This window comes from Martes martes (genome assembly GCF_963455335.1).
Source record: "Martes martes genome assembly, chromosome: 3".
Lineage (NCBI taxonomy): Eukaryota > Metazoa > Chordata > Mammalia > Carnivora > Mustelidae > Martes > Martes martes.
In genome coordinates this window covers 163396008-163423946 of record NC_137890.1, presented here as the reverse complement: position 1 = coordinate 163423946, position 27939 = coordinate 163396008, and the positions used below count along the sequence as shown (strand labels likewise).

Sequence of the window (27939 nt, the reverse complement as noted above, 5' to 3'; positions counted from 1 at the left end):
AAATTATAACCATGGGGGCTGGGAGGTGTCCATGAACACTGAACTAAGTGGAAGCATCAAGGGCAAGGGTGGGGGCCAGGATTCTAGCTAAACCAACAGGATTCTTCTGAAGGCAGGCCAGAGTGATCAGGTTTCACCAGGGGACAGTGGTGGGTGATGAATTTGATTAGATATTAAGGGTAATCATATATTAAGGGTGGGGGAGCCTTGCTTTTTTTTTTCTTTTAAAGATTTTATTTATTTATCTGACAGACAGAGATCACAAGTAGGCAGAGAGGCAGGGAGAGAGAGAGGAGGAAACAGGCTGCCTGCGGAGCAGAGAGCCCAATGCAGGGCTCGATCCCAGGACCCCGGGATCATGACCCGGAAGGCAGAGGCTTTAACCCACTGAGCCACCCAGGTGCCCCGTGGGGGAGCCTTTCTAAACTGACTTAGGATTCTTGCTGCAAGTGGGCTATGCAGTCCCGACAGACACCAAAACCTAAGGTTGAAGCCTCGTTACAAAGAGGGCTTAGGGGAGTCTGACTAAAGTTTGGTCAAGGGGAGAACCTTTGCCAGAGCCTAATATTAGAGATTCTTGAGCTAAGTAGTAACATCCCTGGGTCTGCATTTCAGGGAGATGAATGAAGATGAAGAGTGTCTGGGGAAGAGAGGAAGGTGCAAGATGTGTTTGGAGGTCTGGCGAGGAGGTAAGGATCACCATCAGGTAGCCAACTGCTGCAGAAATTTAAAAAGGATGTGACACCTAGACAAAAGTGGATGTTTGTGGAAAAGGAATAATTGAAGACATAGTAGTCCAAGCTGGGTAACTGTGGGGCGACACTGATGCCATGAACAAGTAGAGAGACCACAGAAACAGGTATCTTTTGGGGTCTAGATATTGAGCCTGCAACTCAAAATTGGAAATTCAGAGAAGTCTTCCTTTGTGAATTAATATTAGAGCAAAACATTTATATGAACAGTTTGGTAGGAAAGTTTCCACTAAAAAGTGGAATATAAAGGGGAAAGAACCCCTTATAATCCCACTGTTCTCATTTTTATATATTTTTTCAGTTTTTTTTGGGGGGGATGCTTTAAAAAGTTTGTACTATTATAAATTGAAATTTTGGTTAAGTTAATATCGCTTAGTCTAGGGCTCCTGAAAAGAAGTTTTCTGGAGACATGTTGGGTAAATATTCGCTCCTAAATAGTGGCAGGGTTGATGGTCTGTAACTCTTAAGACTGAACACATATACATTGACAAGAAGTGCTTTCTTTTATTAAGACTTTCACGTGTTTTCTTTAGACTGAGAGTGAAAAGGGTTTTTGCGCTAATGAGAAAGGAAAGAACAAGAAAGCAACTGAGGGTGAAACAACTCCCACACACTTCCGGATCCAAACTCCCCCCACTCCCCGCTCACCTAAAAGTCATCTTTGGGTTGGCAGGAACCAGAGCTCGCACATGCGCAGTAAAACTCAACGGCAGCCGCCCGCCCCCGGGTACTAGCCCCGCCCGGATCTCGCTCAACTAGCCCAATTCCGGGGGGACTGTGTAACGGAGACACTGGTCCGGCTTTCTTCCTTCCGCCCTCTATTGCTTTTCCCGAGAAATGGCCGGTTTGGGGAGAGTGCTTTTGCGGGGGCCTCGCTGCCTCCTGTCACCGGCCCCTCCCACTCTCGTCCCACCAGTTCGGGGCATGAAGAAGGGATTCCGTGCCGCCTTCCGCTTCCAGAAGGAGTTAGAGCGATGGCGCCTGCTCCGGTGCCCGCCGCCGCCGGTGCGCCGGTAGGAGCCTCCTCGGAAGGGGTCGGGGTGGGCGTCGAGGACCAGGCGGCTGCCTGGAGGGTTGTTCCTCGTTAAAGCGCGCCTGGCTTGAGCCTAGGACGTTTGCCGTAGGGACACCGGTGGAACGTGGAGGCGTGGGCTGAGGCACAGGGAATGAATTTCTGCCTCGGCGTGGAGCGCGGGGCTGGCCCCGACGCTTCGGAACTCTTATTTAGAGCCTGTTAACTGAGTTGTGAGAAATGACGCCTGCAGAGGCTAACTAACCTTTATGTAGGCTTGGGGGTGTCGTTTCTCACGTAATGGCTGAGAGTTCCTGGGTAAGAGAGGGGAGAAGCCGTTGCACAGCATTGCAAGAGCAAAATTAAGTACGTGCAACTACAAGTCTGTTTGCCAGGATAGAAGGAAAACAGTTGAGCTTTAGCTTTCTTGCCCCAATTAATCTTGTTTCTTCTTAGTCTTGTTCCAGTAGTGTCTGGCAGTAGCTTGACAAAGAAGGCCAGTAGTGTGGCATGAAATGACAGCTTCATAGCTCCAAATGACATCTGCTATACCTGAGGTCTTGAATCTTGTTCTCTAAAAATGTGACTTTGACATGTAGTCGTGGCGATGTAAAATATGACTCCATTTGTAGGTATTTGAGTTCCATGTTATTGCTATTACAACCGATGGAACAGTGATTAGCTTTGAAGTTCTTACTCCTTGGGAAATTTAGTGTGAAATTTTGATAACTACTTTAATATTGCTGCCCCACCCCCAAAGTTGAACCAACTTATACATCTGTCAGTAGGAATATATGTGTTCATATTCCTATACTCTTTCAAAACAATATTAAGTTATTTTCCTAATAGGCAGAAAAAAGTATCTCTTAACTCACGCTTCTTTGATTATTGTGAGCTTAGTCACTTTTGGCTTTTACAGTTGAAAGAAACTAGGGATTGTAGAGGTTAACATACATTTTATGACTTATAACCAAGATCTTTGTATTTTCTTACCTATTTTTTTTTCTTACCCATTTTTACTTAAAAGAGTTTTATTTGGATTTTACTGTCTCTTTTTAGAAAGACCTTTTAGCATTCTTGGGAATGCTTACGAACTTTTAATCTACTTGTAATGATATTAGATGCTAACTTAAGTGGGGGTTTTTAAAACTTAATAAAATATGAGAAATATAGCGTACTTATTGTTTAGAGTTTGAGCCTGTGAAATTATAACTCCTATTTCGTACCTACATATAAAGCACAATTCCATGGTTATAGCAGAAATAAAGTCTCAAAAAGATAGGGTAATGGCTTAATTTCTGATGTTGAAGAACTTACATTTGGCAGTTGGCTCAAAGGCAAAATGAATCCACCAATATATATAGCAAAGAAGCACGAGTAATCATCTGACTTAAATTTTAACTTTCAGAAAATCAAAGTGTGGTGTTAAAATGAAACTCAGTCTTTTCTTTGTTTCCTTTACATAATCAATAAAGTTGCATCTCAGTTAAAGTTTTCACGTTATTGTAGTATCTTATTGCTCTCTTTACCATCTCTTACTGTCTTCTGTTTTACATTTTTAGTTCAGAGAAGCCCAACTGGGATTACCATGCTGAAATACAAGCATTTGGACATCGGTTACAAGAAACCTTTTCCTTAGATCTTCTCAAAACTGCATTTGTTAATACCTGCTATATTAAAAGTGAGGAGGCCAAGCGCCAAAACCTTGGAATAGAGAAAGAAGCTGTTCTTCTGAATCTTAAAGACAATGAAGAACTCGCTGAACAAGGGACATCTTTTTCAAAAACTTGCCTCACACAGTTTCTTGAGGATGCATATCCAGACTTGCCCACTGAAGGCATTAAAAGTCTTGTTGACTTTCTCACTGGTGAGGAAGTGGTATGTCACGTGGCCAGAAACTTGGCTGTGGAGCAGTTAACACTGAGTGCAGAATTTCCAGTTCCCCCACCTGTTTTACAGCAGACTTTCTTTGCAGTGATTGGAGCCCTGCTACAGAGCAGTGGCCCTGAGAGAACTGCTCTTTTCATCAGGGTAAGTAATGCTTAATTGCACGTGCTGGGGCCTGCTTGAGGTGGACAGTAGGTTGTAATTCATTTCTTTGTTATATGATTGTAGAAGGTGATCTGTGAATTTTTCTCCCTACCAAATTCTGAGAAAGACCTAAAGCTTTTTTTTTTTTTTTTTAAATGTTTATTTGAGAAAGAGAGCATGCACATGTGTGCATGCTAGGGGGTGAGCAGAGGGAGAGAGTCCTAAGTAGACTCTGCTGAGCGTGGAGCCTGGTGCAGAGCTCCATCTCATGATTCTGAGGTTACCTTGAGCTAAAACCAGGAGTCAGAGGCTTAACCAGATCCACCACCCAGGCACCCCCCATATGTGCATTTTAGAAACTGTTCTAGGGAGTTGGGATTAGAATAATTCAACTTGTGCTCTCACTGAAAGTTCTAATAATAAACTAATAAGACCATTTTCCTGTGGGGAAAAATAGGAGGCATAGGTGATCACCAAAAAAATCTGGATTTCTTTTTATATTCCTACTAATACCTTAGGTATTCACATTGTTTTTCCTTCACCCTGCAGTTGGTTATTCTATATTGGAAGTAATCCAGTGATCCATACATAGTGTAACTAACTGTATGTGTCTCATAAGACAACTCTTTTATCTATACATTAGAAAATTCAAAGTTCCCTATTGAGAACCTATAAATTTAATTTTTTTTAATTCCAGTATAATTAACATTCAGTGTTCTATTAGTTTCAGTGATAAATATTATTTATTGATAAAGCCGAAATAGAGTTCTAGTGCTCGGGCAAGTGTTGTAACGAAATTAACTATTTTGTGAACTAAGGTATTTTTCTTTTTAAAATTTCTCCCCTCTTGTCCCCATTCACCCATCCTTTATTATATACTGTGTTTGTTAACATGAACTAATTGCAGTGTATTGTGACAATTCATGTTCCCATATTTTCTGTCAACACTGATAATTTTTTTTATTAGCAGATGAATTCTACTTTGAATGGTCATAATTTTTCTATTTTTTTGTCTTATAAATTGAAAATATTATCAAGTCTTTAATGGTTTTCAAAGAAAGTTATTTTGAAATTATTTAGATGATTTTTTTTTAAATCATGAATTTAGACAGTGAAGTGCTATTATAGGAGTTTCTGCCAGAAGTTACCACTATTTATTCATTAATTCGTTTGTTTTAAAAATATTTTTCTTACTGATAAAAATATATTTCTAAGTTGTGAGATAAGATTTTACCTTTATGAACTTTGGTGGTGGTTTTTTTCAAGTTTTTATTTAAATTCCATTTAGTTAATGTATAGTGTAATAGTAGTTTCAAGAGTAGAATTTAGTAGGGGCTCCTGGGTGGCTCAGTGGGTTAAAGCCTCTGCCTTCGGCAGAGTATTTGTTAATACCCATCACCCATTTAACCTACTCCCTTGCCTACCTCCTTTCCAGCAGCCCTGTTGGTTCTCTGTAGTTAAGAGTCTCCTTTATGGTTTGCCTCTCTTTTCCCCCTCTGGGTTCATCTGTTTCCTTTCTTAAATTCCACATATGAGTGAAATCATTTTGTATCTGTCTTTTTCTAGCTGACTTATTTCATTTAACATAATACTCTCTAGCTCTACTCATGCCATTGCAAATGGCAAGATTTCATTCTTTTTTATGGCTAAGTAATATGTATGTGTGTGTGTGTACACCACTTTATCCATTCATCAGTTGATGGACATTTGAACTCTTTCCATAATTTGGCTACTGTTGATAAAGCTGCTATAAACTTTGGGATGCATGTGTCCTTTTGAATCAGTATTTTTGTATGGTTTGGGTAAACACCTAGTAGTATAATTGCTAAATCATAGGGTAATTCTGTTTTGAGGAGCCTCGGTACTGTTCTCCAGAGTGGCTGCACCAGTTTGCATTCCCACCAGCAGTGTAAGAGTGTTCCCCTTTCTCCGAATCCTCGCCAACTTCTGTAGTTTCCTGTGTTTTTAATTTTAACCATTCTGACTGGTGTGAGGTGGTATCTTAAATAGTTTTGATGTGTCTTTCTCTGGCAGTGCGTAATGTTAAGCATATGTTCATGTGTCTGTATGTCTTTGGAAAAATGCCTGTTAATGTGTTCTGCCCATTTCTTAAATGGATTATTTGTTTTTTTGTGTGCCGAGTTTGGTAAGTTCTTTATAGATTCTGGATACCAACCCTTTATCAGATACATCATTTGCAAATGTCTTTCCCCATTCTGAAGGTTGTGTTTTAGTTTTGTTGACTGTTTCCTTTGTTGTGCAGAAGCTTTTTGTCTTGATGAAGTCCTAGTAGTTCATTTTTGCTTTTGTTTCCCTTGCCTCTGGAGATGTGTCTAGTAAGAAGTTGTTATAACCTATGTCAGAGAGGTTGCTACCTGTGTTCTCTTCTAGGATTTTGATGGTTTCCTGTTTCACAATTGGGCTTTCATCCATTTTTAATTTATTTTGTGTATGGTGTAAGAAAGTAGCCCAGCTTCATTCTTTTGCATGTTGCTGTCCAGTTTTCCCAAATTTATTGTCTTTCCAGTGGATATTTTTTCCTGCTTTGTTGAAGATTAGTTGACTGACCATATTTTTTGGGTCCATTTCTGAGTTTTCCATTCTGTTCCATGGAACTATGTATGTTTTTGTGCCAGTATCATACTCTTTTTAAAAATTTGTTTATGTATTTATTTCATTATTATTTTTTAAATTTTTATTTATTTTATTTTAATTTTATTTTGGGGGTGAGGAGGGGCAGAGGGAAAGAGAGATAATCTGAGCTGAGCTGAGCTTGATCTTACAACCCTGAGATCTTGACCTGAGCTGAAATCAAGCGTTGGATGCTTAACTGACCACACCACTTAGGTGCCCTAGTACCATACTGCCTCGATCACTACAGCCTTGTAATAAAACTTCAAGTCCAGAATTGTGATGCCTTCAGCTTTGATTTTCTTTTTCAAAACTGCTTTGGCTATCCGGGGTCTTTTGTGGCTCCATATAAATTTTAAGATTGTTTGTTCTAACTGAAAAATGCTGGTGGTATTTTTTTTTAAAGATTTTATTTATTTATTTGACAGACAGAGATCACAAGCAGCCAGAGAGGCAGGCAGAGAGAGATGGAGAAGCAGGCTCCCCACTGAGCAGAGATTCCCTACACGGGGCTTGATCCCAGGACTCTGAGATCATGACCTGAGCGGAAGGCAGAGGCTTTAACCCACTGAGCCACCCAGGCGCCCCTGCTGGTGGTATTTTGATAGGGATTACATTGAATGTGTAGATTGCTTTGGGTAGTATAGACATCTTAACCATATTTGATCTTCCAGTCTATGAACAAAAAATGTTTTTCGGTTTCTTTCTGTCATCTTCGGTTTCTTTCATAAGTGTTCTGTAGTTTTCGAAGTACAGATCTTTTACCTCTTTGGTTAAATTTATTCCTAGATAGGGGATGCCTGGGTGGTTCAGTTGGTTATGCATCTGCCTTTGGCTCAGGTCATGATCCCAGTGTCCTAGGATCCAGTCCCACATTGTGCTGCTCCCACTGCTTGTACATGTACTTGCTCTTTTCTTTCTCTCTCTCCGACAAATAAATAAAATCTTAAAAAAAAAAAAGTTTATTCCTAGGTATCTTACGGGTTTTGGTGAAATTGCAAATGAGACCTATTCTTTGATTTCTCTTTCTGCTGCTTCATTATTGGTGTATAAAAGTGCAACAGATTTCAGGATGTTGATTTTTTTTATCTTGAGACTTGACAACTCGTGTATCAGTTCTGGCAACTTTTTTGTGGAATCTTTAGAGTACTCTTGCCAGAATATCATGTTGTCTGCAGCAACTATGATTTTTGTAAGAAAACTTACATGAAGAATTATATGGATATGAAAAGGAGTAATACATTTTGTCTTTTTCAATTCCCATTAAGTTTTAAATTTTGTTAAAAGTGTGCTTTGATTACATTCCTTATTTTCTTTATACTACTTTAAATGTATAAATTGTATTTTTATATGCAGGACTTCTTAATTACTCAGATGACTGGAAAAGAACTTTTTGAGATTTGGAAGATAATAAATCCCATGGGGCTACTGGTAGAAGAACTGAAGAAAAGGAATATTTCAGCTCCTGAATCTAGACTTACCAGGCAGTCTGGAAGTACCACAGCTTTGCCAGTGTTTTTTGTTGGCTTATACTGGTTAGTAAAATTTTAATCTTAACTTCATAACATTGATTGGAAGCCTTACAACTGACTTTTCACAGTTCTTAATATAAGCTCTAATTGCATTAACAGATTTAAAAAATCTCATTCCCATGATTTTTTTTTTTTAAGATTTTGTTTCTTTATTTGACAGAGAGATCACAAGTAGGCAGAGAGGCAGGCAGAGACTGGGGGAAGCAGGCTCCCCACTGAGCAGAGATCCCGATGTGGGGCTCGATCCCAGGACCCTGAGATCAGGATCCTGAGATCAGGACCTGAGCCAAAGGCAGAGGCTTCAACCCACTGAGCCACTGAGGCGCCCCACTCTCATTCCCATGATTATCTATTGATTACTTTCTTGCTGGTCAGTCTTAGGGGAAGGTAAATAATCTGTGGTTTGCTAATAGTAGCTTTTGTTAACCAGCTGTACATTATAGAATTCCATTCATTTCAGTGAATAAGAATTTCATGTTAATTAAATATTTCTGTAGAAAAATAAAAGTTCTGATTCATAAGTGTTAGAGATTTACCCTTAATCCACACTTGTAATAGCTTTCAGCTGAGCCTAGGACTAGAAAAAGAAAGGCCTAGTTGTCCATCAAAATATATAAATCAGCCCACATTGAGAATGTTTTAGTTTTGTTAGTAAACAGTTGGCTTGCCTCACACTGATTGAATACTTAAGAAACCTAGATTAAAATTTAGGTCAGTATTTTTCTCATCTTTATATGATGTAGGATTTTATAGGTTAAAGGCATTGGGAGACATCACAAAGGAGAAAATGGACAATGTTGTAAAAAGTTTCAACTTTAGTTTTAATTGAAATGCAAAGCAAAATAATGAGGTACTCTTGCTTATTAACTTGGTAAGTCTTAAGCATATCTTTTATCAGCAGTTCATATATTCCTAGTAGAAGGAAAGAGTGGTACAGTATTTCTGTCAGTAATTTTGACCAGACGCCAAGAGGTTTTAAATTCTTCATATCCTTTGATTTGGTATTCTCACTTTGGGTGTGTCTCTCCAGGTTGCATCAAAAATTTGTAAACAAAGATATGCATTTGTCGTTTACTCTTCATACCCCATACCTAGAACAGTTCCTAGGACATGGTAGTCAGTAAACAGTTGTTGAACTAATACTATTTTTTTCAATTAGAAAATTAGAAATAACTTTGGAATCCAGTAAGAGAGGAATAATAAATGCACATGACAGAATATATTACAACTAGGACAGGTGATGTTTTTAAGAGACTTTTAGTGACATACAGACATTTTGAAGAATGGCCTCTTATTTTTAAACAAAGCAGTTTGCCCTATTACTACCAGTGGTTGTCACTGGGTAGTAAAATTATTTAGTTTTTCCCTAGATTTTACATAATGGTATTTTTTAAAAATGATCAGTGATACCCTAAGACCATCATTGGACCAGAAACATAATAAACATTTTGTAAAAGCTTGAAATTCACTCAGATGATTTTCTCATTCCATACTATTACAAATATGTATATGGAGAATTATTACTGTAAAGTTTAACTTACATGATTAATCTTTGTTTCATTTCAAATTATTACCATAGCAAATGTTTCTTAGCAAATTCCTTCTGTATTGTTTTTCTTTTTACTATGTAGTTTTGCTCATTTTTCTTTAATTTGATTCTATTCTTCCTTAGCTTTCAAGTCAACTTATATTGAATCTGAGCTATTTTTTTTTTAAAGATTTTATTTATTTATTTGTCAGAGAGAGATAGAGATAGAGAGAGAGAGTGAGCACAGGCAGACAGAGTGGCAGAGGGAGAAGCAGGCTCCCTGCGGAGCAAGGAGCCCGATGTGGGACTCGATCCCAGGACGCTGGGATCATGACCTGAGCCGAAGGCAGCCGCTTAACCAACTGAGCCACCCAGGCATCCCTGAATCTGAGCTATTAAGGGGAATTGCTGCTCATGAGATTTTCAGAGATGCTTCTTTTAGTTAGTAAAGCTTGGGGTCAGGAAATTTCTAGGAAGTAGTTAAATGTTATTGAGAGTAGCACATCCACACCACACTTGTTCAGTGCACGTCCTTTCCTCCCTGTGGGAACAGTTCTACATTTTTGGAGAAGAATTTGCTAGTTTTTTGTAATAGAAATATCAGTATAGCGGGAATACCCATTTTTGTTTAATTTGGCTTAACTAGAATACTGATACCCTTAAGTGTTCACTGTGCAACCTCAGTATCTTTTGGGAATAAATTAGAGTGGATTATAATACATAAAATAATGTTTTAAACCTTAGCAAGTTTTAAAGATCTAAAGCTCTTAATTTAAAGGACAGAACTGATTTCTCATTTGTTTTAAAGTTTAGATGAGAAACCTGAAAGGCAACAATTTTTTTCCATAAAACTTTTCCTCATATCACAGATTCAGGATGAATTAAAAATAATGTAGTTATATTTTCCATGGACATTTTTAATAGTTTCAAATTTCTTATAGCAAGATTTGTATATATTCTTTAAATTCCTTCAACAACAACAACAGCAGAACAAACCCATACTTACATGTGCCTTGTTTTTTTGATTTGAAAAATACTGGATCCATCTCGTGAGTCGTTTGTATTTCTATGGAAATGTAAATATTTCTTTTCTAACTACTGCATATAATAAATTTGCAACAAAACTGGTTAATTTCCAAAGCTCTTGTGTTTTTTCTGGTAGATATTATTGCCAAAGTAAGATTTAGAAGCCATAACTGATTTGTGACTGTCTTATGATCACAGGTAATTTCAGACTACTCTTGTTTTTTTTCCTAGTGATAAAAAGTTGATTGCAGAAGGACCTGGGGAAACAGTGCTGGTTGCAGAAGAAGAAGCAGCTCGAGTGGCACTTAGGAAACTCTATGGGTTCACTGAGAACAGACGGCCCTGGGACTATTCCAAGCCCAAAGAGAATTTAAGAGCACAAAAGACTGTCACTGCCAGCTAACCTGTCCAAATTGTGGCAGCCTGAAATTTGTGAGCCAGAGAATGAGATAAATGTTGAAGATGTTCAAAGCTGGATATTTTTCAAATTGTAAATAAATAGGTCTTATTTCTCATAACGAGTTCCTAAAATTAAATAATATTTATCAGGTCATTGATTTTTTTGGGGGGGTGGGGTCAGAAGTCTTGGATGTTTTTCCAGTAAGTTTTTTCTAAAGTCCTTGATTTTATTATTTTATTTAACATGTGTAATTAGGTCTATTTTATTCCTGGCTAGCTTTGAGGTATCACCATAATTTGAGTGTATGTTTTACGTGAACTTTAATACCAACAAAAAAGGCACTCTTTCTCTAAAGATTTTATTATAGTTTAATTTGATATACTCACGTTGGTGAACTGTTTCCATAATGGGATTTTAGCTAAAATAGTAATAACTCTTAACCCTTATAAATGTTAAAGTGTAGCTTATCACAATTAGACAGTTATTTACATGATCCCTAGAGTCTGTCTAGGTTTAAAATTCTGTACACCAATTCATAGTTACTCAATTTCTATAAAACAAAAAATAAAGTTTGTTTTTAAAAGAAAAGTCAGAAGCAGCTAACTGAAAAAGTATGTATTTATCAATGTTATTGGAAAAACAAAGTATCAATTTAGTATTCTATAATTATAATCAGAGCCACTGTGTACCAAACACTGTTCTTTTTATTTTATTTTATTTTGTTTTATTTATTTATTTGACTGAGAGAGAGAGAGAAATCACAAGTAGGCAGAGAGGCAGGCAGAGAGAGACGGGGAAGCAGGCTCCCCACTGAGCAGAGCCAGATGCAGGGCTCAATCCCATGCCCCTGAGATCATGACCTGAGCCGAAGGCAGAGGCTTAACCCACTGAGCCACCCAGGCACCCCCCAAACACTGTTCTAAGTATTTTATTGTAACACATTCAGTTTATAGAGAACAAATCTTGAGTATGCCCTTCTAGTTCTTCAGTCGTTTGTGTTGGATGCAGTATTTCTCCAGCTGCAAATTTTTTTTTTGTTTCTTTGTTTCTTTTTAGCTTTTTGGCAATAGTGGTAATTTTTAGTTTCAGTTTGTCAGTAGTCACTCCCAGGGGTTAATAAGAAAAATGGGACTTGGGAGTTGGGAATAGAAATGTTAGAACTGAGGGCACTTTTGCTGTAAAATCTTTTTTTTTTTTTTAATTGAAATATTTTTATGTTTGAAGAGCTAGCATTAAGGTAAATATCCTGGATGACCCATTCAGGGAAGTTCATTTAATCCAACTTCCTGAAGCCTGCTTCCTTTTACTGATGGAGATGCTGGTGGTACTCACTGAGGCTGTATTTCCGGATCAGACCATGCTCGTTTGAGCACGGGTGGCAAAAACAAGACCCCTGGCTGAGTTTTCACAGCTCCCAAAGAGCTGCTGGTGACCCATCTGCTTTCTCAGATGCAAGGAGGTGAAAGGCTTGCCATAAAATCTTTATAAGGGAAAATGAAGAGGACCTTTGGAACCCCTTTCCTGAAACTGGTCAGGGAAGTGGGAGTTTTGTCGTATGTAAGGGGGCTTTCAGTATCCCAAGTGAAGCAGAGGCTGTTCTTAGAGGGGCATGTTTGAGAACTACCTAATTGGCCAAATTGGTAGGTTAAATGATTTCACCCTTTTTTTTTTTGTAAGATTTTATTTATTTATTTGACAGAGACAAGTAGGCAGAGAGGCAGGTGGCGGGGGGTGGGGGTGGGCTCCCTGCTGAGCAGAGAGCCTGATGCGGGGCTCGATCCCAGGACCCCGAGATCATGACCTGAGCTGAAGGCAGAGGCCCAACCCACTGAGCCACCCAGGCGCCCCGATTTTTGAGAGTTAACTTTAACTCCTAACACTTGAATGCAGGGATAGAGGGCCAAACCCAGTAGTAAAAAACACCACGCTTGTGTGTGTCATCCACAAGGAAACATGATTTGATTTCATGGATGCCAGAGAAGGGATGATAGAAAGTTTCTGAGAAGCAAAAGACAGTAAATGTCCTCCAACCACTTACACATCCAGTATATGCAAAATGTCAGGTTTAGCTGGAGTATTACTCTAATTTTATTTTAGATGAACATTTTTTCCAAAGCTCTTGAGAGAATTCATTTGCAAACTTAGTAGTCCTTCATTTCCCTGATAAGTAGTGCTGGTAATGTGATCCCAGGTTTCCCCTGTTCAAGGCATTTTGCAGGACCTTATCCTACAAGGTTGGAGGGGAACTATCCTCATACTTTGTTTTTGAAGCTCCTGAACCTTGAATGATTCTAGATTTATATGTAGGACAGATCTAGCTCTAGTTGATAAAAGCTACTTTTTGCAAGTAGAGAGATCCAAATCCCTTATGGGGAATGTGGTTTCAACACATTTCTAAGTAAAGTCTTCTCTGAATTTAAGTTGTACCTTTAAAAAAGTACCCACTAAGCTATGATTGGCTGGAATGTAGAAAATAAAACACGTATTTTCTCAGTTCCATATGAAATTGCTTGAAACTTGGAGCTAACCTCTAGGAAACCTTAATTTGCATTATAAGAACCAATAAATACTGTGTGAGTTTGATGTGTGGGCAAGAGGAACATAGGTGTAAGGATGTTGTCAAAGGGGTGTGTGACCAAGAGCATTGAGTGACCAGGTGGAGGACTGCCATTTGACTAACGTCTGGTTCATGTTGAGAAGAAAGTCATTATGACCATAAGGAAGTTGAAGAAATACAGTAGCACTAATACTTGAGCTTGGCCTGGCACCACCGAAAGACGTTTAACTCTTTAATCTTTACTCTGAAATTGACATCCTTTCCCACCATTTCCCACTCGCTTTTCCTAAGCCCAAAGTAGAACAGTGAGCCAAAAATGCATGATAGATGTCTATAGACTCCATTACATAAACCTTATTCTTTTTAGTCCATATTGCTTTTTATGATATGCATATATAAAACAGGAAACAGTATTCTCAAAGTGTTTTATGTGGTCATAAGAAAGTAAATTATTACTAGAAAGTACTTTCCAAGTAAGAATGGAACAAATAGGGACGGTTTTCGTGTGTGTGAACCTGTTTTAATATTTGGCCACTAGGTGGTGTGGTAATCCTACTTCATAGTTTAGTATGCAATGTGCTCATTTGCGGCGAGCACTTTTCTCCCTATACAGGAAGGACAGACATTTAGGGCAAAGGATTACAGTGAAAAATGACTTCCTGAGGCCTGTTAGAGCTCTGACAGCCTATGAATGTGGTTGCAGAAACTAGCTCACCTTATCCCGTAAGATGTTAAGAGTCTGATAAGTGAACAATTCACCTAATATGCCAAGGTATGCATGTTTGAGCTCTTTCCTATTTTCTGAAAAGAGGGAAAGTTGTAGGGTTGCCATAGATTAAACTTTTAAAGACTTTATTGGCCCCTTCTTGCTATTCTTCTTTTTTTCTTTTTTTTTGGTGATGGAGAAGATGGACTGCAGACTCAAGGGCATCTTGAAACTTTTAGCCAGATGTGGACATTTCTTTCCATGTGGGGGACCAGATCTCCCCGGCTGAGGGGCGCCCACTGAGGAGGCCCAGCTGGCAGCCTGTAAGTAACGTCTGTATCCCTAAGCCCACTTGGTTTTCTCCTCCCTTCAGTTGACTCTGGTGTCATCTAAAAATCTAGTTTGTAAAGCCCCTCTACCATCGTCCCTGAGGACCCAAGCTGAGGCTTGTAAATTTGGTTGGCTATCAGAGCACTTGGAAGCCATGGTTCTCTCTGTGGAATACCAAGAATGATTTTAGATTAAATCTCATCTCGCAAACTAACAACAAGTCCCCCCACCCCCCAGGAGAAAATTCATGCAATCAAATATTGTAACCACAAGCACTCATGCCCCTGAAAAAAGAGCAGTTTGGCATTGGTAGTGGCTGTGCCTTCCATAACATTCATTTGTTCTTGATCAGGTATCTTGTTGTCTGTTAGTGCTCACTCACAGCAAGACTAATAGTTTCAAGAAAAATTTCTGGGAGAAAAGCAATTAAGAAAATTAAAAACATTAACGTATTCTCCCTTCAACTGAGGAAGAACTCCATTGTTTGATTGTTTGCAGAATATCTTTTTACCACATCTGTTATGTATCGGAATCATCAAATGAACTAATGAGTTTATTCTAATGAGTTTTGCAGAAGAGATGAGTAATGAGGTCATTGAGTGTGAGAGAAGAATATTTCTAATCAGAGCAATTGCCTGACTTTCTGAAGACACTTCCTCTATGTACATTATTGATCAGCAAGACAACAAATCAGGGCCAGAGGTACTTATCAGTGGGCAATAGAGTTAATAAGACAAATACAGTAAAACAAAATCAGCTGATCATCCTCAGATTAACCAACCTGATGACGTCTCTGGGGCTCCTGACAACCTGCCTCTGGGACCAAGCTGTGCGTGCTCTCGTTGTTCACTGCTCTATGAAGGACAAGTGCAAAGGCCGGCTACCCTTCTTTTCACCTTTGGTGGCTGGGATTAGAAACTTCAGATGAAGGAGGTATAGTGCTGAGAAATTTAAAAATTCACTTCCATTTCAGTACCTCCTATTCAGTAATTTAATCTGCAAACACTAATAATGTATCTGCTATCATATAAAAGCGAATTTTAAAAAAGATTTTATTTATTTGACAGACACCGTGAGAGAGGGAATACAAGCAGGAGGAGTAGGAGAGAGAGAAGCAGGCTCCCCACTGAGCAGGGAGCCCGATCAATACTGGGCTTGATACCAGGACCCTGGGATCATGACCTGAGCTGAAGGCAGCCACTTAAGGACTGAGCCACCCAGGCACCCCATAAACAGTGATTTCTCACTTAGCAAATTTTGCCTTTAAATCACATCTGCCTCCTTTTTTCTTCAAGATTTGGGAGAGGGTCAAAGGGGCAGTTGGGGAAACTCAGAAGAAGCAGGCTGTAGAGCCAGTAGTGTCTTCCACTCTTGGGTGGTCTGAAGTGGGTTCATGGTGGGACACGGGGTCTTTCAGTGGTCATGGGAGGCCAAGGCCAGAGATGTCTTCTGCCAGTTAGTTGACTCGGTCGGTGCCTTTCCCCAAGCAGCCACCAAAGACCAGCCCTAGGAAGTGGTGTTTGCTACTCTGCTGGCTCAGGGCAAATCCCTGCTCCTCCCACTTCAATTTCTTAGACCCCTGAATGTGGAGCTCATGGGTCATTCAGTTTTTCACTTTCAGAAAAGCAGAGTTCCTGGGACAAAAGTCATTCCGCGTGTTTTAGGATTGGCATTATTTTCAAGTTATTTGTCATGTCCTTTTTAGGACAAAGACTCAAAGGCCAGTAAGACCTAGAGCTTTTGACTTATTTGGGTCAGTACCTACTCTTTTTTTTCGGGCAGAAAGGAAGAATCCTCATTTCATTAAGTGTCAAAAGAGTGATTTCACTGGTTGTTGGCCTCAGTTCCGTAAGTCTACCATTTTGTTACTTTGGGAAAATTGCAGCTTGTCTCCTACCCAAACTCAATGTGACATGTAATCTATGTGATAAAATTGTTTGCTCAAATGTCTACATGGATAGCAAATAAAGATTCTGACACCCAATTCCAATGTGTGGGGTCCCCCCCACCTGCCTCACCAATGCTCAGACACCAGCTGGATATCCTACGGTTGAATTCAATTCTAACACCATCTACTGGGAGGAAGTATCACATCTCACTGGTTAAGGGCTCGGGCCCACAAGGCTTCCCCTCCCCCACCTACTTCAGATGCCAGTTGGCACCCAGGTTGTCACCTCTCCTTCTGACCCTTAGGCTATAAATCAGAGATTCCCAGGACCCCCTCCTCAGCTTCTATTAACTTGCTAGAGTGACTCACAGAACTCAGAGAAACATCTTGCTTACTGGATTGCTGGTTTGTAAAAGGATATTATAACTCAAGAACAGCCAGATGGAAGAGATGCATAGGACAAGGTCTGGGGAAGGGCGAGGAGCTTCCCTGCCCTCCGAGTGCACCACTCACACAAATCCCCAGGTGCTCATTGACCTGGAAGCTCTCTGAACCTGTCCTTTGGATTTTTATGAAGGCTTCCTTACAAAGACATAGTCGGTTAAATCACTTGGCCACTGGCCATGATTCAACTTAAAGCCATTCTCCCCTCCCCAGGGGTCGGTGGGGGTGGAGCTGAAAGTTTCAGCCCTCCAGTCACATGGTGGGGTCTCCTAGCAACCGGCCTCCAATCTGTAGCCATCAAAGCTCCCAGGTCTCTCTTTGGAGGATACCCTGGCCAGCCCACCAGATCCAGCCCTGGCTGGCAGTCCGGATTACTGCAGGTCTGCCTTCTGTGGAAATAATGCACATTTGTGTAGGTTAGGGCTTAGAATTAGGTAGATGCCTTGTAACCTCAAGGGCTCCCTCCCATGACGCTGCCTCTCTGGATGCTTGCCTTATTTGGACAAATGTTACCTCATTAACATAACAAAAGAGCTCTTTATAGCTATCACTTTGTAAATTCCAAGGGTTTGGGGAGCCCTGTGCCAGAAATGTGGATGAAAACCAAATATATATATCTCTTAGTATAAATCACAGTATCAGGGCACCTGGGTGGCCCAGTTGGTTAGATACCTGACTTCAGCTCAGGTAATGGTCTCAGGGTCCTGGGATTGAGCCCAGTGTGTGGCTCTGTGCTCAGTGGGGATTCACCTTGTCCCTCTCCCTCTGTTCACCACCCCCCTTATGCTCTCTCTCAAATAAAATCTTTTTTTTTTTCCCCCAAGATTTTATTTATTTGACACACACAGAGAGAGAGAGAGTACAAGTAGGGGAAGCAGCAGGAGGAGGGAGAACCAGGCTCCCACCAAGCAAAGAGCCCGACATGGGGCTCGATTCCAGGACCCTGGGATCATGACCTGAACTGAAGGCAGATGCTTAACCCACTGAGCCACCCAGGCACCCTTCAAATAAATAAAATCTAAAAAAAAAAGAAAAGAAAAAAATCACAGTATCACAGAAAATGTGAACTTTTATGACAGGTCTGCAATATTTTTAAATTTATTTATTTTTTTTTAAGATTTTTATTTATTTATTTTACACAGAGAGAGAGAGAGATCACAAGGAGGCAGGCAGAGAGAGAGGGGGAAGCAGGGAAGCAGGGGGAAGATTTGGTGGGCTGAGATCATGACCTGAGCTGAAAACAGAGGCCCAATCCACTGAGTCACCCAGGTGTCCCAGGTCTGCAATTTTTTGTCTCCATATCTTAAATTTATTTCCGTTTCCCTCAAGTAAAGGAGTTTTTCTAAATTTTATCTTTTTGAGGATAAGACCTATAGACTCATTGACTGAAGTGTATCAAAGGATAAAAGTTGAATTCTGTAAAAGTAATAATTTGAGAACTTTCCTCTAGTCCAGAGATTATCAACAAGTTCTAGAGGCTGCTAGAGTCAAGTCAGAATAAAGTTAAAGATAAGCTGGGAAGATCAAGTGAGACAGAAGAAACAGTCTAGGAATCTTGATTCTACAACTCTTCCATGAGATTCTTCCAAGTTCTGTATATCATAAATTTGAAACTTTACTATCTAAAATACTAAAGAGGCATTCAGAAATGGCACCAGATACTTCAAATTTTAATGTGCTCAGTAAAATGCTCAGTTTCTATTTTGGGGGAGTAGACCATCTGTAATACATAACAGGGCCACACTCTACTAGGTGATATTAGAAAAGCAAACCCTTGGGGGCACCTGGGTGGCTCAGCCAGTTGGCTGTCTGACTCTTGATCTCATAGCTCAAGTCTTGATCTCAGGGTCATGAGTTTGAGCACTGCACTGGGCTCCACACTGGGTGTGGTGCCTACTTGGGGTCGGGGGAAACAAAGCAAACTCTTCTGGTCTTTTCTGCAGTGAGCACTGCTGAAGCCAAGAGTTGGGGATCTAGTCTTGGCCCTGTAGCTGCTTCTAGGCTTCTCTCTTGGACTTATGCCCACTTGGTCCTACTTGTGTATCTTGTAAGTACACTTAACACAGGTTAGGTATTTGGTCAAGCTAGAATTCACTCTCTCCCTTCCATGATTAACTTATTTGTGGAAAGGACATATTTATCTCTGTACCCCCTAATGCTTGGTACCCAGTAGGTACCCAAATGAATAAATGGGGTGTATAATTCTTGGATTACTGCTAACACTATTTCTATCTTAAACTATTCAAAATAATATAACAGAATGGGACCAGAAAATGAGTAAAACTGGCTGAAAAGCATTAATAACTATACTAGCATGTTTGCTAGAGTACAAGTAGTTTGTGTTAACCCTTCAAAATAAATTTCTGGCATTTACCCTTTTTAAAAAATTAATTAATTAATTAATTAATTAGACAGACAGAGATCACAAGTAGGCAGAGAGGCAGGCAGAGAGAGAGGAGGAAGCAGGCTCCCCACGGAGCAGAGAGCCTGATGTGGGGCTCGATCCCAGGACCCTGGGATCATGACCTGAGCTGAAAGCAGGGGCTTTAACTCACTGAGCCATCCAGGTGCCCCAGGCATTTACTCTTAATTAAGGAAAGCAATTCCCACCCCTTTTCTTTCTCTCTTGGCTAACCAAAGTATCCCTACTTAAATAGTTGCAAACAGCAGAGCTCAGCCCACTTGACAAATAAGAATCACAAATGGCAAATTGTTGGAGTGTTGGATGTAAAGTTTTAATGTATAAAGAGGGATGAGTAGAGCTCATGGATTTAAAAAAAAAAGTTTTTAAGTTTTGATACATATTTTAAACCAATTCTGATATTAGATGATTCAAGCCTTTAGGAGATTAGAAAAGTAACAACAATGACAACAAACCAGGCAAATAAAAAATTATGAGGAATGTGAGGAGGTCTCCAAAAACAAAACAAAACAAAAAATCTTGCCCTATCAGGAAACAAACACTCCGGCCCATCACTGAAATTATAACATGCACTGTTCACTTGGAGTTCAAAGTGTCTCAGGACCCAGCACCTTCCCTGTGCACTTGCTATAGAAAACCCTACTCTTTGCTGGAAATACTCTTGAATCCTGCCCTTAGCGAGCCCCTGCTGAGATGAGGGCTGGGATTGCATCCTCCTCTAGTGCTGGGCAGTGACTTAGAAAGGGTGGTGAAGCAAGGAACAGTGTCTGATTGCCAGGGTTAGAGGAAAAGAAGAAAATGTGGGGGGGGGCTGTGGGTTTTCTGCTATTTGCCTGAGTACAAAGATTTAGTAGAAGAAGTTAAAGTATTTTTTTAAGTAACATATAATGTATTATTTGCCCCAGGGGTACAGGTCTGTGAATCATCAGTCTTACACAATTCTCAGCACTCACCATAGCACACACCCTCGCCAATGTCCACGACCCTGCCACCCTATCCTTACCCCTCAGCCACCCAGCAACCTTTTGTTTCCTGAGATGAAGAGTCTCTTATGGTTTGTCTCCCTCCTGATCCCATCTTGTTTCATTTTCTTCCCCTTGAAGTTAAAGTATTTTTAAAAAGGCTCTGTTTCTTTTGTTGTATTTTCAATCACAGAGAAATGGCATTTTTTTTTTACTACTCATAACACTTTATTTTTTACTTTGTACAAAATACAAAAATGCAAATCCAAAGAGTACAGAGCAGTAGTGACAGGCACACTGCAGAACAGCAAACCTTGTCTAGCAAGACATTCTTTTTTTAGACTTTATTTTAGTGAATACATGCATTATAGAAAAACAACAACGACAACAACAAAAACACCCAAAGAGGCTAGAGATTTTACTATTTCTACCCCCGAAATAATGCCTACTATCAAGACTTTGGATGAGACCGAAACAAAAGAATTTAAAAAGGCCAATAATATTTTGTTGAATAAAAAAAGTAAAAGCTACCATAAAATGTGTTTTTGTGTTTTTTATTTTTATTTTTTTATTTTTTCCCCATCACACTGATTCAATTTCTTCTGAAATGCCACACGTGTAAACAAAACAAAACTCCTGAACTGGACAGTAAATACTCAAGAGGGTTAGCTCAGTAGTTTAAAGGATTTTTTTAGACATTTTGAAGCCTTTCTATTCACCTGTCAGTACAGTGCTCCAGCCATCCTGCCCCTTTTCCCTTTGATATATATCCCAGAACAGAAATGCTTGCATCATTGAGTCTCTGTTCCTAAGAACTAGTTTTGAAAAAGAAAGTAATGTACAAAAATATTTAACAGAACTATGAAAGATGTAGGAAAGGAGTCTTATTTTCATTGCAAAGGAGCCTTAGCTTTGCCTGGTTTCTCCTGCACACTCTTCAGGGTTTGTATATCTGCCCCATGAATAAGACAGCACCTACAGAATTAAAAGGAAACAAGGCACAAGTCTATAAAAAACATTTCTTAAAAAAAGATATAAAGTGTGTTTAAGGGATAGTCCCTAGGCTGCGATTAACTCTTCTCAAGCAGTGCTATCCAACAGAACTTTCTGCAATGATGGAAACGTCTATATTTTCATTGTTCAAAATACTAGCCACTAGTCACAAGTGGCCATTGAGCCCTTGAAACATGGCTAGTCTAAGAAACTGAATTTTAAGTTATATTTCATTTTCATTATTGACAGTTAAGTTTAAATGACCATGTGTGGCTTGAGGTTCCCATATTGGACTTTTGTTCAGGAGCACACGGATTATGACATTAAAGATACAAGACAAAAGGATAAGGAACTAGCCTGTGTTATTGATTAAAAAAAAGAATAAATGCTGAAATGTATGAGTTTCTACTCTGCACCAATGTGAATCCAACCTCTCCACAAAGACAATCTCACTTATTCTTCATAATTGTACTAAAAGGTAAGAACTATTGTTATCCACATTTTAAAGATGAAGCTAAGAGGACAGAACCAACATTGAACCCATGACTTGGGGAGCCAGTTTGTTATCAGATTAACAGTTCTCGGGCTATAACAACAGAGGGGGCTTCTAGAGGTTGAGGACACGTAGTTTCTTATAAAATTTAACTACTGCACTTACAAAAATGTGGACAAAAAATCAATAGCTGTCAAAAGTCCCCAAAAGGGCTGCAGAGCTCTCTCAATGTTAAAAACAAACCAACCAACAAACCTAAAATCAGTGTTTAAAAGATTCCATCACACTCTGTAAACACAGCCATGGTTTTCTTATCTCTTCAAGGTGGGTGGTCTATTACTCAAAGGGTTTGCAATTGTTGACACAAGGGAGACGGATTAAGAGAAGCAAGGCTGGGTTTCCCTATGATTCCATACACCTTTCGGAATTCTAACGGCTCGCGAAGGACGAGGATGGAAGAGAAGAGTCGCTTACCTGTAGGATTATGTCGGATGAAAAACAGAAAAGGTCTGTCTACTATAAACCAGGGAGGCGACGACCTTGCAATTAGAATCGCAGCTATGGGGAGAAAAAGAAAATGTGTTGTACACCCCGCGTGAGGCCAGCAAGGATCCTCGGTGTTGGAGTTAGAGGACACAATGCCTGTCCCACAGGCTGGCCAGGTTAGATTGGCCCAATGGTCCTCATTTATTGAACCCCTACCACGGGCCAGGCCCTTTCCACTCCATGTCTCATTCTATACATGTCTATACAAATACCACCTTCTTTAATCAATGTACTCACTCCACAGGGTTTTTAGGAGGATTAAATGACCTAAACATTATAAGCTTAGAGAACAGTGTTTGTCACTTAACACCTACTGCATACTCACTGTTATTATTAGCTGTTTTTTATTTATACCATCTGCCTTGCCCATGAAGGCTCCCTGGTCCTTTTCACTCAGCCAAAGCCTTCCTGTACATCAAGGCCCAGCTGTGTTTTCAACCATTTTGTCTGTGCCTTTTCCTCTGGTGGGTTCCCTCTGCATGGTAACGGAGACCTCTCATCTGGGACCCCCACCCCACGCTGCTGTAGCCGCTGGACTCAGAAAGCAAACTTCCGTAGCCCACGGCCCTAGACATGCTTGCCCGGCCATGCTTCCCCATGGCAGCTTCAATTTCATAAGCCTGTGACAGGGCCTTGCGGGAGGGTAGGTGTTGGGATAAAACTGTACCGTTCTTTCTGCAATGGCCCAGTTCTCTTCCTCAAACCCCAGGAAGCACTAATGATTTGGGCTTGATGTCACAAAGGAACCATCTACAGCTAAACCTGGGGTTATTGAAAAGCAACCAGGAGTTAGCAGGTCTTCTGGGCTAAACTGTACCCCCTCAAAGTCCCTATGTTGAGGCCCTAAACCCCAAGGTATTTAAGTTTGAATGAGGGCACAATGGTGGGGCCCTGATCCAATAGGACTGGTGTCCTTTTAAGAAGAGAGGAAGATACATGGGATACTGGTGCTCAGGGCAAAGGCCACGTGAGGACATAGGGAGAAAGCAACCCTTGGCAAGCCATGGAGCAAGGCCTCGGGAGAAACCAGCCCTTGATCTTGGCCTTCCAGCCCCAGAACAGTGAGATACAAACTTCTGCAGCATAAGCCCCCCCCCCCCCGCCCCATCTGTGGTCCCGCGCTACAGCAGCCCTAGGAACTAAGCCAGCAGCACTGGCTTCCTGGGCATGTGGCCTGCCAGTCACACTCACGCAAGGCCCACACTCGGTTCAGTGCTCGGCTACGGCTGTCTTCAAATTCTTAGTAAGTGTTCAGTGAGGCCTCCATCTCTATAGTCTACAGGGCCCTGCAAATTACGGAGCCAGTCCCGACAATGACACAAATTGGCAAAACTGGTCAATAATGGCAAAATCCAGCTCTCCCTTACAAGTACCTCTTAGAAGAGACAAAAGGCATCTGAGAAATTTGAAGCGCTCATATTCTAGGTCTTTGTTTTTAATGTTACTTTAAAGGATTACAAATTAAATGTTTATTCTAGGAAGGCCATAAAGTGTCTATTTGGAGCATAAATGGTACTTTTTCATGACCAGAAATATGTGACCCAGTTACAAGCGGAGCTGGGATATTCCCTTTATGAGTTCAGAGTTTGGCCAGATCCACCCAATCTCAGTTGGATAATTAGGGGCTACGAAAACCAACCTAAGATTGTTCTATTTTCTCCTTCGTTATGTAAACCACAAGGAGAAAGCAGATGTAGATGCTCTACTTATCAAAGGAGGTGGCCCAGCAATCCTGCCGTAATTCAACAGCTGCTCGCTCCTTCTTCGCTTTGTCCCGGATAGACCTGCCTAGTCCCTATCGGTAGTTGCTATTATTTTAGGTTGCAATATGAAGATTGGGCTTTTCTGCCAATAAGAAACCAGAATATGCTTTAACCTTCCGAGGGCAGGGGTCAGCAAACCCCTGCCTTCGGGCAGAGTCTGAGAGAGTCAGATCCTGCTTTTCTAAATAAAGCTTTATTGGAACACAGCCACGTCCACTGGCTCCGATCAGCTCTGTGGCTTTTCCGCTACAGTGGCAGCTTTCCCGTCACAGTGGCGGAGCTGAGAAGCTCGGGTGGAGATAGTACCAGCCACAAAGCAGAAAATACACACTATTAAGCTCTTTACAGAGAAAGCTTGCCAACTCTCGTCCTGGAGGAATGTCTCACACTGAGGGGCTTTCCTTAATGGAACAGACTCTGAGCCTTGAGAAGACAGGTCTTCATTCTCTCTAAATGCATCCTTGTCACCTTGTCACCAGTTCTGGGCTGGGGGTACTGGGTTTGCTACCAACTGGCTAAGGGGCTGGGCAAGCGATAGCACGCTCCCGCCCCCGCTCCGTCCCGGCCCGTCCTGGCTCCTGACCCCATCCTTACTTGTTGCTGCTGAAGCTTTGGTCCCATCTTCGCTGACTTCAATTTTTGCTTTCTGCAAGATGTGAGAAACATGCAGGTTTTCTGACCCTGTTTCCAGAAAATAAAACAAACACAGCATTTATCTGATACACAGGCCATCCATTTGGCTCAGAAAGTAACTTCAAATCCTTGGCAAATTCCAGTTCTTAAAAGGTGTCAGGGGAAGTGACCTCTTATAGTCTGGTGATTGAAGGCTGTAGGGTGACGGTCACCTGCCGTGAATTTCAGTCTCTGTTAAGTGAACTGTGATATCACTTCTGAGGAGGGATTCACCGACCCTGAATGTGTTAGTACCTCTATCAGTTCAACTCTGATCACTCAGCATTGCATAAAAAAATAAAAAGAGCAGAGCTTTAGTAAAGAAGTCCAGTTTTTCAGAAGAAGCAAGGCAACAATATTGTTTGTAAGGGACAAAATGTCAGATCCAGAAAGAATTTCAGATGGCATTTATGGATGGGGAAACTGAGGCCCAGAGGGTTAAGAAATCTGCTCTCAGATCATATGGCTGGTGAGTGGTTTTTCACAGGAAAAGCCAGTCATCTCACTGCCGTATTAGTGAGAAGATAATCTGAGTGTAAGAAGTGTTCAGAACCAGACTCAGAATGGCAATTGTGCCTCTGGAACCTTCTAGTGAACCCATTTTCCTTCTCAGCAAAACCTTATCATTCCAGCAATACCCACTGGCCACAGCATTGTAGGAGAATGCAAACAGAAGTTAACGGTAGCCTTGATGGGACACGGGTCTGGAAGCAAACTGAAAAAGTGCTTTCCATGTCACCTGGTTTTCAACTGTCTGCACAGATGCTGGGCTTTAATATGACCAATGGAGAATGAGAGGGATGTCTGCAGGACGAAAGTCACCAGCAGGTTAACCATAAGATCTAGGAGAATTTCAGGTACCTGGTTCTCCCTCTGAGCACCTGTGAACTACCCTGCCGGTGTAGACAGTGGGCCATAGAAGAGAATCCTGGAGGGGAACGTGCAGGTTCAAACAATGCCCTCTAACGTCACTGGGCTGAGGAATCCTGTTAAAATGATTCCGATTCAGTATGTCTGGGTGAGACCCAAGACTGTGCCCCTCAGACAAGCTCCCAGGTGCTACACGGGCTGTCCCACCTGGGATGCACTGGGTTATCCAAGGATGAAAGGGCGTCAGAATATCCCTACAGCTGCAAGTTCACCAGGGATGTCGTGTGTAGCCCCAGGACAGGCACCCAGGTGCTCCCCTGCAGGCCATCAAGCTCAGTAGTGAACTTCTCAAGGGGAAAAACACAAAAGGAGCATAAATAATGTTTACGCCATGACTTCTTTTGGAAGGAGGTTGCTGTGCTCCACATTAAAAGGACCAAGAGGGGCACCTGGGTGGCTCAGTGGGTTAAAGCCTCTGCCTTCAGCTCAGGTCATGATCTCAGGGTGCTGGGATAGAGCCCCGCATCGGGCTCTCTGCTTGGTGGGGAGCCTGCTTCCCCTTCTCTCTCTATCTGCCTCTCTGCCTACTTGTGATCCCTCTCTGTCGAATAAATAAACAAAATCTTTATTAAAAAAAAAATGGACCAAGAGCAGAGTTATATTCAATAGGACTATAACTCTAGGAAAAGGTACATATATTGGCAAATGTAGTGACAGAATACCAGCTGCGTCCTAGATGCTTTGGCAAAGAAAGGTTCCAGTCAGACCCCTCTGAATTTATACTGTTTCGGATTAACGAGCCTTAAATGCCAAAATACACATCTGGATATAGTGCATGCCTCTTGTTGCTAGATGTAAGCAAGGATCTGAGAGTTTAAAAATCTTCATTTTCCAAACACAGGGAAATAGTTTGTGTTTGAAAAAGAAAGACTAATATCTAATTAAGAGCTACATTTGTAAGTATTAAAGACGATACACGAAGGTCTTCTGTAACTGCAGAGTCACCTGGGCCTCCCATGAAATGTACACATGAAACACAGGGATGGATGATTTCTGTTGATTTAGATGACTGAGAATGAACAGTATCATTTGGTGATAAATCAGAGTAAATCCTGGGGAATTTCAGGGCAATACACTCCTAATTTTGATCTTTTCTTTTGTTCTTTTTTTAATTTTAAAGACTGATTTATTTTTTTTTTAAAGATTTCATTTATTTATTTGACAGACAGAGATCACAAGTAGGCAGAGAGGCAGGCAGAGAGAGAGGAGGAAGCAGGCTCCCTGCTGAGCAGAGAGCCCGATGCGAGGCTCGATCCCAGGACGCTGGGATCATGACCTGAGCTGAAGGCAGAGGCTTTAACCCACTGAGCCACCCAGGTGCCCCTGACTGATTTATTTATTTGAGAGAGAGAAAGAGAGAGCAGGGAGAGGGGCAGAGGGAGAGAGAGAGTATCCTAAGTAGACTCCCGGCTAAGTGCAGAGCCCAACACAGGGCTTGATCCCACGACCCTGAGATCATGACCTGAGTCGAAATCAAGAGCCAGGCGCTTGGTGGACTGAGCCACTCAAGCACCCCGATCTTTTCTTTCTGAACAAATCAGAAACCCAGTTTGTAACACAGTCTCCAAGTATAAGACGAAGTTTTAAATTGAACATACTTGTTATTTTTGCAAAATTTGCTTTCGATGGATCGAACATCTCGGTGATGCCAAGAGCTTTCAGCGGCTCCTTCAGGTCTGTCTGTGCTACAGCTGTGAACCTAGCAGGAAAGGAGAAAATGAGGGAAGATCATCACACCATAAGCGATGTAAAACGATATTAGCAGTGCCGGTGCAGAAGGCTTGATAAACGGAGTCTTTGTTAAGCACGCTCTGGACACCAATCTAAACTGTATCTGAAACTGTAATTCCAAGATTTAGGCAGAGAACGACTCCTCTCTCAAACACTTAGCTGGCAAAAGGAGCCGGACGTCGTAACGGCAAATGAGAGTGGCCTCACCCTCATGTGCTGCAGGCTCCCCCAGTCCAGTTCTTAGGGAGATCTGTGGAGGCACTTTCCCTCACGCTCATGGGAGGATATCCAGAATAGTGACAGGATCATCTACAGGTTTTCCCCATTTCCAACCAACCAAACATCATGGTGGCTGCCATATTGGGGATGGTCCAAAGAGAGGAGACACATTCCTGCTCCCTCTTGATGGGATTTTGAAAGCATTTTACTAGGAAAATAGGAACCAACAACAGGAATTGGTGACAATGCATTCTATTTGGGTGTCACAAGAGTTTCTTGGACACTTGCGACCTATCTGGCCTTAGAGTCACACTTACGTAAATGTCAGCTATTAAATCTATCATCAGAGGAAGTTTTTTTTAGGCTTTCTC

The 27939-nt window shown here is 41.1% G+C and overlaps 2 protein-coding genes across 3 annotated transcripts in view; one reads left to right on the top strand and one right to left on the bottom strand.

Annotated features, from left to right (window-relative positions):
* Positions 1-1509: 1509 nt before the first annotated feature.
* On the top strand, positions 1510-14481 carry MRPL44 (mitochondrial ribosomal protein L44). 2 transcript variants are annotated; one of them, XR_013966572.1, is made up of 5 exons: positions 1581-1765; positions 3327-3795; positions 7783-7961; positions 10744-11002; positions 14375-14481. XR_013966572.1 is itself a non-coding variant. In XM_080799005.1 (4 exons), exons 1-4 carry the CDS (start codon positions 1590-1592, stop codon positions 10913-10915), a joined length of 996 nt encoding a protein of 331 aa, XP_080655131.1. In that variant the 5' UTR covers positions 1510-1589; the 3' UTR covers positions 10916-11623. The 2 variants fall into 2 exon arrangements, 1 of the variants encoding a protein (XP_080655131.1); XM_080799005.1 differs by lacking the exon at positions 14375-14481 and having other exon boundaries at positions 1510-1765; positions 10744-11623.
* Positions 14482-20434: 5953 nt separating this feature from the next.
* The window catches only part of SERPINE2 (serpin family E member 2), a 62251-nt gene continuing 54746 nt past the window's right edge, over positions 20435-27939 (bottom strand). Inside the window, exons 6-9 of the mRNA XM_080799202.1 lie at positions 27217-27317; positions 24611-24697; positions 22182-22265; positions 20435-21196 (exon numbers count right to left, since the gene is read on the bottom strand). Coding sequence (XP_080655328.1) covers positions 21159-21196; positions 22182-22265; positions 24611-24697; positions 27217-27317 — 310 coding nt within the window. The 3' untranslated portion in view covers positions 20435-21158. The remainder of the gene's footprint in view (positions 21197-22181; positions 22266-24610; positions 24698-27216; positions 27318-27939) is intronic.